General features: G+C 41.0%; 1 protein-coding gene across 1 annotated transcript in view; it reads left to right on the forward strand.

Annotated features, from left to right (window-relative positions):
- Nucleotides 1-14,328, forward strand: part of LAMC1 (laminin subunit gamma 1) — a 108,589-nt gene that overhangs the window by 81,179 nt on the left and 13,082 nt on the right. Inside the window, exons 14-20 of the mRNA XM_045536370.1 lie at nucleotides 4,425-4,670; nucleotides 5,129-5,282; nucleotides 5,832-5,974; nucleotides 6,961-7,139; nucleotides 8,555-8,711; nucleotides 12,900-13,105; nucleotides 13,538-13,617. Coding sequence (XP_045392326.1) covers nucleotides 4,425-4,670; nucleotides 5,129-5,282; nucleotides 5,832-5,974; nucleotides 6,961-7,139; nucleotides 8,555-8,711; nucleotides 12,900-13,105; nucleotides 13,538-13,617 — 1,165 coding nt within the window. The remainder of the gene's footprint in view (nucleotides 1-4,424; nucleotides 4,671-5,128; nucleotides 5,283-5,831; nucleotides 5,975-6,960; nucleotides 7,140-8,554; nucleotides 8,712-12,899; nucleotides 13,106-13,537; nucleotides 13,618-14,328) is intronic.

The raw sequence follows: 14,328 nt of genomic DNA on the forward strand, positions 1-14,328 counted from the left end.
ATACTGTTATAGAGCATGAAAATAAATGTAAAAAAAAACCACAATGAAACAAAACCAAGCTAATAATCTGAATCGCTTTTATCTCATTAAAGTAGCCTTTAATTACTAGGAAACATCAGAATGCTCCGTCTCTGTTCCACCTCTCCACTGACCCCACACCAAGCACAGAGGAATTGCAGGACACAGTCAGTCATTTTTTTAAGGTAGTCAAGAAAATAAGGAATGGAAATTAGTATAGAATTTCATATTTCTGACTCTTTCCTGACTTTCGTTGAACAGTGGCCCAGCAGTCTCACGCAGACAGACTTCTCCAGGCTTATTCCCTACCGACCACCCTTGCCCCCCCCGTGCTCTCTGTTCCAGCCCTTTGGGGCTTTTTTTAGTCCCTCAAATGTGCCAGATTCTTTGGCCCGCTCTTGGCAGCTCTCTTTCTTTAGACTGATTTTCCCTACTTTCTCCTACCCAAACCTCACTTCTTTTGGCCAACTCCTGTCGATTGTGCAGCTTTGAGTTGAAACGTCAACTTGCACAGGAAGGCTTTCCTCAATGAATCCTCCCCTCCTTGCTCCCCCAGATTACTGGGGCCTCTTACTCTGTTGCCATAGCACACAGTTGGCATTTCCATTTGCAGTATTGACTCTTAGAAGTACTTAATGTAGCATTTTGGTGAGAGATTCCTTTACTCATTCTCGTTTGATTGGCAGACTTCAACTGCAAAATGAAACAGTTAAGCATTGTTGTGACAGTCTTATGTCTATATTAAATAATACAAATGGTGAATTGAGACTATTTGGGATACTTAATGGAAAGGTAGAACGTAATACAGGAGATCTTGGAAAATGTTATAAACGTACTAGTTGCTATCCGGATGTCTCTCACACAAGACTAGTGAAATATATTTGTTTTGTTAGTTATCACCTGGCTCCAAGGGAATGATCTGTAGTAATTCTTGAGGATGTTAATTAGGGTATAGAGAGGTTTGTATGAGAAACAGCACAGACCCTATTAAAAAAACGCCATCACTCTTTATCCTCATATCCTGCTTTGGTTTTTTCATGGCATTTTTTGACCAGGTAACATTTTTATGTTTATTCATTTGTTTATTGTTTTTCTTCTCCACCCTCCACTCCCCCTCCCTTGGTTTAAGCACCATAAGAGCAGGGACTTTATTTTATTCACTTTTGCTAAACCAGAACACCCAGAACAGTGTTAGGTATGGGTATTTGTTGAATGAATATAAATGTTTGCTAAATGAATGAATAGCAGTTGCAGATAGGAGGTAAGATGTTCCTCATATATAAGACTGTCAAAAATTATGAACAAATACTGATAGCCACTGAGATCTTTATGCATGGTATGCCTTTACATGTAATTTAATCTTCAAAACAGAAATAAGTAGTAATAACTTTCTTTTTTCCTCCAATAAATTTGAGTGCATGTCTTTTGGAATATAAAATGAGTAAGGGATAAGTCCCTATTCTTCAGAGGATAAGATTATAAAGGGAAACAGATAATTTTAATGTAGTGTGGTTAATTGAGGTAAAAGAATGTACACACGAGTGCTAAAGGAGTAGAGAGGAGGACGCCTCTCCCAGTGGAGAGAGGGAAGACAAGGAGAACTAAGGCTAGAAAAAGTATCTCACTTGCCCAGTCATGTAAGTGGTATAGCCAGGATTTGAACCTAGATCCTAGACTTTAAAACAAAGGCATAGACTGGCTGTAGCTGCCAACGAGTATTTTGGAGTGAGTATTTCACAGGCTACCAGGTTTCTCTGTTTTAGCTTTTCTACCAGATTTTAGTTTTATTCAAAAGGTTTAAAACTTTTAAAATAAGGATATCTAGAATAGCTAAATAACCTGATGAAAAGCACGACTGAACTCCTGTTTTAGTCCTAACCTGGAGTGGATCTTGGGTGAGAGTCTGGCTGCTGTTTACACCAGAGACCAGGAGGATCCCTGGCTTCTTACCTTCTCCAATGTCCTGTTAATTTCCACCCCACTCCACCACCCCAACTGCGTTTGCTGTTCAGCTCAGTCCTCATCTTATCCAGTCTTTTGCAATACCCAACTCTGTCTTCTGTTCCCCTTGCTCCAGACATTTTCTCCTCATGCCTTCTATGACACTTCACTTTGTTTTCCTTCTACTTTCTTCTTTTGGGTATCCTTTGATTGTCTCTGTTTCTCATCCAAGAGCTCTCATGTCAGCTTGATCTCCAGTCTCCCTTTAGGTGATAAAATCTCATCCTCAGACTTCAAAAGCCTTGCTGTGCCTGTGGTGGCAAAATCTGTCTTCAGCCCTGCCCTCTCTCCTGAGCTCCAGCGGCCTACCTGCCACCTCCACGTGGGCGGTGGGCTGGAAGCCCGTGCTTGCCCCTCAGCATCCACGGTGCACCTTTGTCTGCTCTGATGAGAAGTGTGTGTGCTACGTTGGGTGCCAGGCTCCACTGGAGTTCAGGCAGCAGGAGGCACATATAGGAGATCCCAGAGAAGGAGGGTGAGGGCAGAGTATCTCTTCCAAGGCCCGCTTTCTGTGGGGTCCTCTGGGTTGATAACCCCAAGTCAGAGTCCTCAGCTCTTGCAGTAGGCCTTCTCCAAACAGCTCTTCTGGCCTTAGGTTCTGGGAAGTGCTCCCTCCATCCACCGCTGAGGCCCCGGTCATGGAGCTATCCCAGCTGCTGCACTCTCCTGGTGGTTTCCCTACATTCTGCCCATACTCCTATAAATAGTACCTTTGGTAAACTTTCCCCAAGTCATGCTAATTTGAATATGCCAACTATTTCCTGCTTTGATCTTAATTCACATATTAATAGCTGAAAGGAATCTCAAATTTAAGCAAATCCAAGGTAAATTTTTGATTTCCTCCCTTTTTCTCCAACCCCAAGTCTGTTCCTTCACCAGTCATGTTCATCTCAGTAAATGTACTACCATTAACCTGGTTGCTCAGGCTAAGACCCTAGGGCATGTACGTGATTCTTCTTTCTTTCATTTCCCAAAAACAACCAGTCAGCAGGTCTTACTGATTCTGTCTCAGATCTGACCGCTTTTCACCACCTCCACTGCCACCACCCTGGTTCAAACCACTGTCGTCTCTCACCTAGAATTGCTCATTGGTCTCCCTGCTTCACTGTTCCCTTACGATCCGTTCTCCACATGGAAACCAGAATAATCCTTTAAAAATGTACCTCAGATACATTTTTTTAAAATGTGTTTGTATTTTAAAACCCTCTAATAGCTTCTTGTGTCACTTAAATTTAAATCCAAATCCCTTACTATGACCTACATGGTCCTACATGGACTGAGTCTTACTGTGGGTCATCTTGTTTTTCTGAAACATTCTTCCCTTGGATATTATCATGGCTGGTTTCTGTTCTGTCTTTCCATGGCCATCCCAATGTCCTAACGTCTCTTTCTTACAGAGACTTTGTCTAACCACCCAATCTAAATTAGCCTTCACCCTCACCTCTATCATGTTGGTCTGTTTTGTTTAAATTTTTTATGCTCATCCCTATCTGAAAAAATCTTGTTTATTTTTATGTCTGTGTATTGGTCTCCACCGACTGCAGCATAAGCAGAAACCATGTCAGCTTGTCCACATCATCCTGATGACCTAGAACAGTGCTGGTAGATAGTAAATGCTCACAAAATATTTGTTGAATGAATAAATGAACAAATCTCTGATGCTCCAAAAATGTTAGGCTAATTCAGGCCCTATAGGCTATAAAGATAGCAAGAGCTCAGCTTGAGCTAATAGTGGTGGGAAAGTAGAAGAGGGAGGATGAGAAGCAGTGAGTTGAATGTGGTAGAAAGAGCCCTGATTCTAGCTCTCTCTTCCTGTCAGTTACTTGGTTGTGGGAAAGTTCTTACCCTCTCTGTTCTCTTAGCTGCAATAGAAGCTGGCGGCAGCTGATTTCTGAGTTCTCTTCTATCATGTTCTGAATCTGTACCAGTTGACACTACTCAACAAGGATTAGCATGTGCCCTTTGCATTTTAGGATGCTGACCCTGTACACCCTGTTGTATGGGAAACATACAGGTGTGGTAAGAGTGGCACTTCATCCTTTTTAATGTCCTCAGCCCAAACAACATATATAATGTGCCATCCTTTGGGACTGGAGAGGTTTATGAACCTTGGACCTGATTTATTTACAGAGCACCTATAATACATAATTTTGGTTAATTGTCAGAACAGTTTAAAGTGAAGTAGGCAGACCACGTGCTTCCTTCCTAGTGAGGAAATAGAGATGTGCTCAGGGTCACTCCACTGGTCTGGCGCAGGGCCAGGGCTACAGCCCAGGCATCCACCCTCCGCTGCACCATGCCATCTTGCATCTGATGATTAGAGTAGCTGTCTTTAACCGGTGGTAGTACCGCTCCAGAAATGTCTGAGACCTTTCTTCCATAACATCAGATTGTGTCATCCCCAGGTAAGCGATGTGAGCTCTGTGATGACGGCTACTTTGGAGACCCTCTCGGCAGGAATGGCCCTGTGAGGCTTTGCCGCCTGTGCCAGTGCAACGACAACATCGATCCCAACGCAGTGGGAAACTGCAACCGCTTGACAGGAGAGTGCCTGAAGTGCATCTACAACACCGCCGGTTTCTACTGTGACCGGTGCAAAGACGGGTTTTTTGGAAATCCCCTGGCTCCCAATCCAGCAGACAAATGCAGAGGTGAGCAGCATCAATGAGAGTCCGTCACGCTTACATTCCTTTATTCTGCAAAGTCATGTGTGTCTCTTTAAATATTTATTTAGTGTAAATCACTTACACAATTTAAAATTTTCTAGTCACCACATTAAAAACATAAAAAGAAACGGTGAAATTAATTCTTAGCCTACTTAGGCTAGTATATCCAACATGTTACTTCAAAAAGTAATCAATAAAAAATTATTAATAAAATATATGTTCTTTTTCCCACACTAAGTCTTCAGAATTCAGTGTATGTCTCACATTTATAGCATATCTCGGTTCAGACTAGCCAGCCACATTCGAAATGCTCAGTAGCCATGTGTGGCCAGTGGCTACCATACTAGATGACGCAAGTCTAAAGAATGCATTTGAATTGTTTATGTTTTAGTATTTCTCTCAGGTAATTTGCGTCTTTTGCTGTCTCTGTCTTCCTGCCGTAGCCTGCAGCTGCAATCCGTACGGGACGGTGAAGCAGCAGAGCAGCTGCAACCCCGTGACCGGGCAGTGTGAGTGTCTGCCTCACGTGACTGGCCGGGACTGTGGCTCTTGCGACCCTGGATTCTACAACCTGCAGAGCGGGCAGGGCTGTGAGAGGTGAGACACTGGTGCCTTTGGTGGAAGCAGTCTTGGCATTTTGTATTATAAGAAATGAGTTTTTATAAGTTGTGCTTGATAGAGTTGGCTTGACTTTGTTCAGAAATTATTTGAGTGCCTAATGTAGGCAAGGCATCCTCTAGGGGCAGCACTGGAGGATTAGAATTAAGCTAATGGAAGAAGGGAGTGGAGCACAGTGGCCCCAGCTGTGTGGTAATCACCTGAGCAGCATTTCAAAAATACAGACTACCAGGTCTTTTCTGAGGTGCTTAGAAGCAAACCCTCCAGGGTTGCAGCCTGGGAATTCCTGTTTTCAAAGCTGCTAGTCAGTGTTGATATAGTGCCAGGCTGGAGAGCCGCTGGTAGCAGTAGGTTAGAAAAAGAGATTCTGAATGGCACCCGTGAAAATTACTGGAACCTCAGGGGCTTGATGACCCTTAACGTACAGTTTTCTGGTACATACTACATCAGTGTTGTGCTGGGGAAAAAAAAAAAAATTTGCTTCAAGTCTGTTTTTTTACCTGAGAAATGTCCTATGTTCATTTTCAGGTGTGACTGCCATGCTCTGGGTTCCACCAATGGGCAGTGTGACATCCGCAACGGCCAGTGTGAGTGCCAGCCTGGCATCACCGGTCAGCACTGTGAGCGCTGCGAGGTCAACCACTTTGGGTTTGGACCTGAAGGCTGCAAACGTAAGGGGTGTTGGTGGCATACGACTCCTAAGTCTCCCCTAATCCCAGTTAGAATCGTGAGTCCAGAAAGGACTTTGACAGCCTCAGTCTAGCCACCTGGCTTATAGTCAGGTCTGTACCTAAGTCATCGAGGATACTTGATTCAAATGAATGCCATTTTTTTCTAAAACTTTGATCAAGTGCTTCTCTGGTTTCTTTGCAACCACCTTATTTATGTTTTCTTTTATAGTGTTTCTGATTCTTCCTTTTCTCAGTCTTTTATTTTGCCAAAGAAAAGTATCCCTTTGATTACTGAGCTTTCCCACTGTGCTTAATGAAACTCTTTAATTGATCACATTCTTAGGGCAGATAATGAAACAGTGAAGGATTCTGTTCACAATGTGTTTGTTGACTTACTGGCTGCAGTTGCTTCCCACCCTTGGGGCCCTTTTGATACGCTTACACATAAACATCTGCTTCTCCTTGGCATAAACAATTGCCTGGAATTAGGCCTCAGAACAGATTGGTTTTTTGCTTTCTGAATTCCTTCATTTCTTCTGTGGAATGTAGCATAAATTGTTGACTCAGTTCAGAGAAAAAAATGAGTAAACAAAGTATAAAATAATGCAAAAGAAGCATTAGCATTTGGGTTTTCTAGTTCGTTTGAGAAATACTGAACAGTGGGGGTGGTAGAAGGTAGAGGTGAATTCTTAAAGTGCATAAAAAAGGCACTGATTAGTTTAATAACTTCTGTAATCATTGGGTAACATGAAATATGCCCCAGGAGGATGCATATTTTACTTTAAAGCTTATTTTTACTTTAAAAATGTCTGTTTTCTCTACTAATCAGACTTAACCATTTAAAATCTCATAAGTAGACCTGTTTTTCAAAAAAATGTGTACTTACAGGGACAGTGTAGTCAGCTTATTGATATCAGACTGAGTTAAGATAAAACGCACTCTTCCTTCTTTTGCTTATTATGTGTTATTGTCCCCTTGTTCTGCAGCCTGTGACTGTCATCCTGAGGGGTCTCTTTCACTCCAGTGCAAAGATGACGGTCACTGTGAATGCAGGGAAGGCTTTGTGGGTAATCGCTGTGACCAATGTGAAGAGAACTATTTCTATAATCGTTCTTGGCCTGGCTGCCAGGAATGTCCAGCTTGTTACCGCCTGGTAAAGGATAAGGTAAGCTGTCAACAGTGCATGTGTTCGTTCATTCAGCAGACGTTGCCTGGAAATTTACTGTGCACTAAGCTCTAGAGAAGAAATGGCAAACAAGATAGATGTGGTCACTCTTCTTAGGAAAAGATGTGCGTTCCAGTTGGGAGGCAGATAATAAAAATGAAATATATAAACAGGAGAAATACTGAAGTAAATGCCAGAAAGCATAGAAATGGAGAATCACTGGGGGAAACTACTTTTATGTAAGGCCTCTCTAAGGAAGTTTATTTAAGGGTGAGATCTTAAGGGTAAGAAGGGGTGAGCCAAGTGAAAAGTAACAGTAAAGTTGTTCCAGGCAGAAGGGACATGGTGTTCAGAGGCCTGGAAGCTGGGCAGTGGCAGGAGCCTGCTGAGTGAGGAGGGCGTGGTCTGCAGTGAGAATGGAGGGTTTGGCAGGGACAGGTTATATAGGGCCATGTTGACCGTAGCAAGGAGTTTAGACTTTATCCAAAATCCAGTGGGAATGCATTGAAGAAACTCTTAAAAGCTACAAAGTCCGGTTTATGTTTTTTTTCTTTGTTTGTTTTTTGTTTTGGAGACAGTCTCACTCTGTTGCCCAGGCTAGAGTGTCGTGGTGTCAGCCTAGCTCACAGCAACCTCAAACTCCTGGGCTCAAGCAATCCTCCTGCCTCAGCCTCCTGAGTAGCTGGGACTACAGGAATGTGCCACCATGCCCGGCTAATTTTTTCTATATATTTTTAGTTGTCCAGCTAATTTCTTTCTCTTTTTAGTAGAGACAGGGTCTTGCTCTTACTCAGGCTGGTCTCAAACTCCTGAGCTCAAACAATCCACCCATCTCGGGCACCCAGAGTGCTAGGATTACAGGCATGAGCCACCGCGCCCAGCCCAGTTTATGTTTTAAGAGGAGCATTCTGAGTGCTATGCGAAGAATGATGGTTAACAATGGGGCAAAAGGGGAAGGCTCGATTGGGTTGGATAAATGTGTGTATTTGGGGCAGGACAGGGAAAGAGAAAAATCAAGGATGGGTTTTCTGCTTAAGGTAGCTGGAGGCCTTACTGAGATGGAGATTACTCAGGGAGAATGGAGAGGTATAATTTTGGATGTTAGGTTTGAGATACCTATCACAGGGTTGAGTGGAGGTATCGAGAAGGTAATCTGACACTCAAGGGAGAGGTCAGAGTTCAAGAATCCTCAGCATGTAGTGTTTAAAGTCAAAGGAATGGTCCTGAGAGTTTTCTTTTAAAGCCAGAGAAATAAAGAAAAACTACCCGTGTCATCTATTCAGAAGTGGGCATACACGGAGTGCATAGACCTACGTGTCACAGAGTGCCCCTGTGAGTCCGACGGGGGGTAGGATTGGGTTCTTCAGGAGTACTTGTGTGTCGTACCTTCCCTTTTCTTCCTTCGTTATGTTTAGGTTGCGGATCATCGAGTGAAGCTCCAGGAATTAGAGAGTCTCATGGCAAACCTGGGAACTGGAGAAGAGATGGTGACAGATCAAGCCTTTGAGGATAGACTGAAGGAAGCAGAGAGGGAAGTTATGGACCTCCTCCGTGAGGCCCAGGATGTCAAAGGTACACGAGGGAACGGTGGGAGCGTCCGTGAGGTGGGCCAGTCTGTAGATGTGGTTCCTAATTCAAGGTTAATTAGTATTATTTTATAAAATTCTTTCTTAATTTTTATACTACTCATTGAATATGAATTATTTCAATTTTAATTCAATATTTTTAAAAACAGTTTGTTGACTCTTAATGCTTTACGATATAGTAATCATAAGGTGGTTTTCCAACAATTTCAAGTATTTTATAAATCTGTTCTAGTACAAGGTGTCTTAAAATCGTTTAAAAATTAATAAAGGCATGCATTTTTGTATGCAGTATTTTAAGTAGAAAATTTGAACTTTGATTTTCCATCATACTAGCAAATGAATTTATTTAATGCACTGCATTATTTCCTTAGAAAGGATTCTCATAAGGGAAAATTGTGGTTTTCAAGTTATTGACTGAACCGTTAACTGTTGAATATACAACACTTGGTGTTTGTGAAAGTAAACATTAGAAATTAGTGCCTACTTGTGAATTTTCTAATTAGCAAACAAATGTGCTGATAACATTATACAGTAGTATATGTTTTACATATTATGTTCATTTTTAAGGTCCATTGCAATTAAATCAGTCCTCTGCACATTATCTGCTGAGACTGATGATAAGCAGAGAAGAGGGTGACTTAAGATTTAGAAAACAGTATGTTTATTTTAAAATACTTTATTGACTTAGAAAGTCATTTTTCATTTTTGAAATGAGAAACATTATTAAATAATTTACTTGCTTTTTAAATCACTTAAAAATTTATTTTTATTTCTTACTCAGTGAATTAAGTTTTCTTTTAAACTTAGATAAGTCCTTTTCTACACTTATTGAGTGTAGTACAGTAAGTCCTCATTTAACATCGTCAGTAAATAACTGCGACTTCAAGTGAAATGGCATCCTGTATGCTGTAGGAACTTAGCTGCTGTTTATATCGATTAACCTATAGTAAAATTGGTCTCATTATACAGTACATCATTTTGCTTAAAGTTGTGTTTTCCAAGAACCTATCAGCGGCATTGAGAGCATTGCATTGGGCTAAACACCAGTAATGAAAAGATGAGTAAGATACTCTTCCAGCTGTCAGAGTGCCCACCATGGGGCTGAAGTCTCTTTTGTTTTAGGGATTTCCATCCTTGAGATAAAAGTGATCACAGATACAGGTAGTAAATGTGCATTAAAACTAGTATACTTGGGACAGCAATGGTTGACTTCACCATTGAGTTTATGAATCTATTTCCATTTGTAGTTAACTTAGAAAAGTCTCCCTTTCAGAGTATAGGTGAACAAAAAGTAAATACATTGTTTATTGCTTGTTGTAAATAGTTCTAATATGTAGAATTTTGATTCTATAAAAGTATTGAAGTAGAAAAGGAAGTAATTAGATGTATCTGTTTTTGGCCAGTTTGTTTGGTTTTTATATGAGAGTCTAGAAATTGTTCCATAGGGTTAATTTTTAGAAATTGAAAAAGTAAAATGAGGCCGGGCATGGTGGCTCACGCCTATAATCCTAGCACTCTGGGAGGCCAAGGTGGGAGGATTGTTTGAGCTCAGGAGTTTGAGACCAGCCTGAGCAAGAGAGAGACCCCATCTCTACTAAAAAAAATAGAAAAAAATTAGCTGGACAACTAAAAACATATGTATAAAAATATTAGCCGGGCATGGTGGCGCATGCCTGTAATCCCAGCTACTCGGAAGGCTGAGGCAGGAGGATTGCTTGAGCCCAGGAGTTTGAGGTTGCAGTGCGCTATGATGATGCCACTGCACTCTAACCTGGGCAACAGAATGAGATTCTGTCTCAAAAAAAAAAAAAAAATAGAAAAGAAAAGAAAAATGAGAGGTCAATAGCTTATTTTAACTTTAGGTGTTCTTGTGTGTTTGTTTTTATTTTGGTTCTGATTACATCTTAAGTCTTAAACATAGATTAAGAAGAATTTAATCTATGTTAAAAAGCAGAACCTTTCCTGTTCTACATAAACAAGAGTAGTTTTTTAACAATGTTCATTTTCCAGCAACAACTTTTGGCATACATGTTTTTCCATTAATGCATTGTCTTGAAACAACAAATTCATATGTCTTGCTGTATACATTAAGGAATGTGGGGGTTATATTCTTAAGTACCAATCAGTCCAGCCAGGAGCTGGGGTTTGGCACACATCACTGGTGCCGGCACCACCAGCAGTGGGATTAGGGCGAGGGGCAAAAAAGGAAGGTCAGCCAGCGTTGGCAGCTGTCTCAGCCCTGAACATCTGGGCGCAGCCCTAGCTGCGTATAGCTCCATTTGGCCACAATTACTACCTACTTTCCTGTGCCCAAATAGGTGATTCTGCTGGATGGAGGCTCTGATAGGAGCCATGGCCATCATACCTCCCCTTGAGCCACCTCAAAGTGGGGAGCACGTGGGCTGCTGCTTCTGGTAGCTCCGGGAGCACCATAGTGAGGCTGGGATTAAAATCCATGACCCTTAAAACCTGAGTCATGGAGTTCCTGGCTGACCTTTCCTGTTTAGGTTCAAAGTATCCAAGAATGAAAATGTCTCCGTAATGGTTTATCTTTTAAGACTATCCCTAAGTATTCATTTGTCGTTTAAACTTGTGTTTATTCTGCAGATTTGAAAGGAGATTATATGGTGCAGTTAGGTCTTTCAAGTAGACACTTGGAATTGGAAGGCATTTAAAGTGAACCTACCAGCTAGGTTATCTGTCTCTCCTCTTTTCAGCTGATGCTGTTTCTCTAAAGAACTGGACAGAGATGTCAATGTCTATTGCATTCTTGAAGCTCTAAAGGAAGAGGCTTCTATAACCTCATTGGCTGCTTAGGCCTCCTAAATCTAAAATGATTTATAAGCTTGTATTTATTCTTTGTATTGTCTTAAAAATCTTTAGATTATCAGGGAATTGCTTAAGTAATCCTCCAGGCAGGACCGCTGTGTATAGCACAGTAGTGCTATAGGCAAGAGTAGTGTACTGCATCACCTTTGCACATGGATTTCATGGCCCTGCCTCCAAGGTGCCGTTTTCCAAACCTGTGTTGGTCTTAACTTTGACCTCTTATCTTTTTTACATTCCTTGGAAAATTTAGACCCCAACACTGGGCATCATGCTGAAAAAAGAACTGGTCAATTTGAATAGGACTTACTTAACGATTTTTATGTATTATAATCTCATGACATGTGAGACTTTTAATAATGACGGGCTTATATTTATCTTTTGATTTATTGGGATCCAAGTATGAGGTTTAAGTCGAATGGGCATTATTAATAAAGAATAATTTGAAGAACTATTCAAAAACAAAGGTCAGTTTGAAAGAAATTACGTGGATATGCTGAAGCATGGGGGTGGCAAAAGTCCCTTTAGTTTAAAATACAAAATGAGTTTAATTTGCCATATGTTAATATCTCTTTTGAACCTAGTTTTTTCTAGGTTTTGAAAAATGGTTAGCTCTTGGGGCTGAGCCTGGCAGGGTATTTTTTGTTGTTGTTGTTTTTTTTTTTTTTTTTTTTTGAGACAGGGTCTCGCTCTGTTGCCCAGGCTAGAGTGCAGTGGCATCATCATAGCTCATTGCAACCTCAAACTCCTGGGCTCAGGTGATCCTCCTGCCTCAGCCTCCCGAGTAGCTGAGACTACAGGCACATGACATCATGCCTGGCTAATTTTTCTATTTTTTGTAGAGATAGGGTTTCACCAGGTTGCTCAGGCTGGTCTCAACCTCTTGGCCTCGAGCAATCCTCCCACCTCGGCCTCCCAAAGTGCTAGGATTACAGGCATGAGCCACCACACCCAGCCCTGGCAGCATTTTTAACAACATCATATATTCCTGATTACATCTGGCATGTGCTAGAACATCAAGGACAATCTTTCTTTCTTTCATTAAACATTCCCTGCGTGTCTTCTCTTTGCCAGCCACTGTGTAAGACTGCTGATACAGTGATGATTAAGAAAGAGGAGCTCAGTGAAGTGGAACAGAGAGGCACAGGGTTGGAGAACAGTGGGATGACTGTAACAGTGAGGATCCGGCCAGGCAGGGGAAAGACTGACCAGCTCTGCTGGTGGGCTCAGGGAAAACTTGTCAGAAAGGTGCTGTGTTTGGAAGAGTAAAGAAATGCCTCAGATTTCATGTGAGATGCTATGTCCCCTTCAGATGATTTACGGACTTTGTTCTGTAATACCATTTCAGATGTAGACCAAAATCTGATGGATCGCCTCCAGAGAGTGAATAACACTCTGTCCAGCCAAATCAGTCGTTTACAGAATATCCGAAATACCATTGAAGAGACTGGAAACTTGGCTGAACAAGCACGTGCCCGAGTTGAGAACACAGAACAGTTGATTGAAATTGCATCCAGAGAGCTTGAGAAAGCCAGGGTCGCTGCTGCCAACGTGGTGAGTGATCGTGAAGGTCTGAGGTGGGGCTGGGGGAGTCCCTCAGCGATTTGTGGCAAGTCTGTTACTGGCGGTGGAGTGCTGCAGCTAAATTGACTCCTTGTGTCTTTTATTTGTCCCCAAATATGAGCAAGAAAGCCATGTTGCTCGTAGTTGGCATGAAACAGTTATGAACTGGAAAAAAAAACAAGGGACATATGGGTTCTTTCTCTAGCTTTGTTCCTTCTGGAGTACTAGGCAATTTAATCTTCCTTTATCCTTTACTGAAAATAGAAATAACCTGCAGTCAAGGGTACTGATACTAAGTAAAGATCTCCGAAAAGAGGCATTCTTTTTGCCCTCTAACACTAGTAAAAACTTAGTTTTAACACTTGCTGTATTAAATTTTAATAATTCAGTCCTTTGAGACTAAGTGCTGTATTTCTTCTTCAGTCAGTTGCTCAGCCAGAGTCTACAGGGGACCCAAACAACATGACTCTTTTGGCAGAAGAGGCTCGAAAGCTTGCTGAACGGTAACCTCCAGATCCCTGTTTAATGGTGAAGTTGTAGCTTGCCTTATGGTGTGCGTGTGTGTTGTCTGTCCCATAAACCATAAACAGGCCACATAACCTGCTTTTGTAAGATTGGCTCTCTTTTCTGAAATGTTATCAGCCATGTGTACTCTTTCTTCCTTTTACTTTGAAATTACTTTTTTAAAAATTTTTTATAGATTTGGGGTTACATGTGCAGATTTGTTATTAAGACATGGATATATTGCATAATGATGAAATCTGAGCTTTTTTTGTAACCCTCACGCATAGGAGAATGGGAAGATGGGAGTGGGGTGTGGAATAAGAAATTACCTAATGGATACTATATACTTTGAAATTAGAATATTCACTTTGAACATTAGAATATGATGGTTTGAAGAGAAATTATATTTTTACATCTCTAAGAGAACCATAACATTTTTATTTTTTTAATTTCAAAGTTAATAGATTTCTAAGAATCTCAGTAGAATTTAATTAATTTAAAAATATTTCTAATGGACTTTTTAAACAAAAATGTTTAATTTTCAAGTCTCCATATAAAACATTTACTAACCCATTTGAAAATCAGCCAAAGAAAACAGACCATTTTCATTCCTGATTTTTTTTAAAGACTTTTCTATTAAGCATAAGGTCATTTCTTTATAAGACTTTTAAATTATAGAGGGCATTACTTGTAAAGATTTTTAAAAATAA

Source organism: Lemur catta, chromosome 23 (genome assembly GCF_020740605.2).
Source record: "Lemur catta isolate mLemCat1 chromosome 23, mLemCat1.pri, whole genome shotgun sequence".
Classification (NCBI taxonomy): Eukaryota; Metazoa; Chordata; class Mammalia; order Primates; family Lemuridae; genus Lemur; species Lemur catta.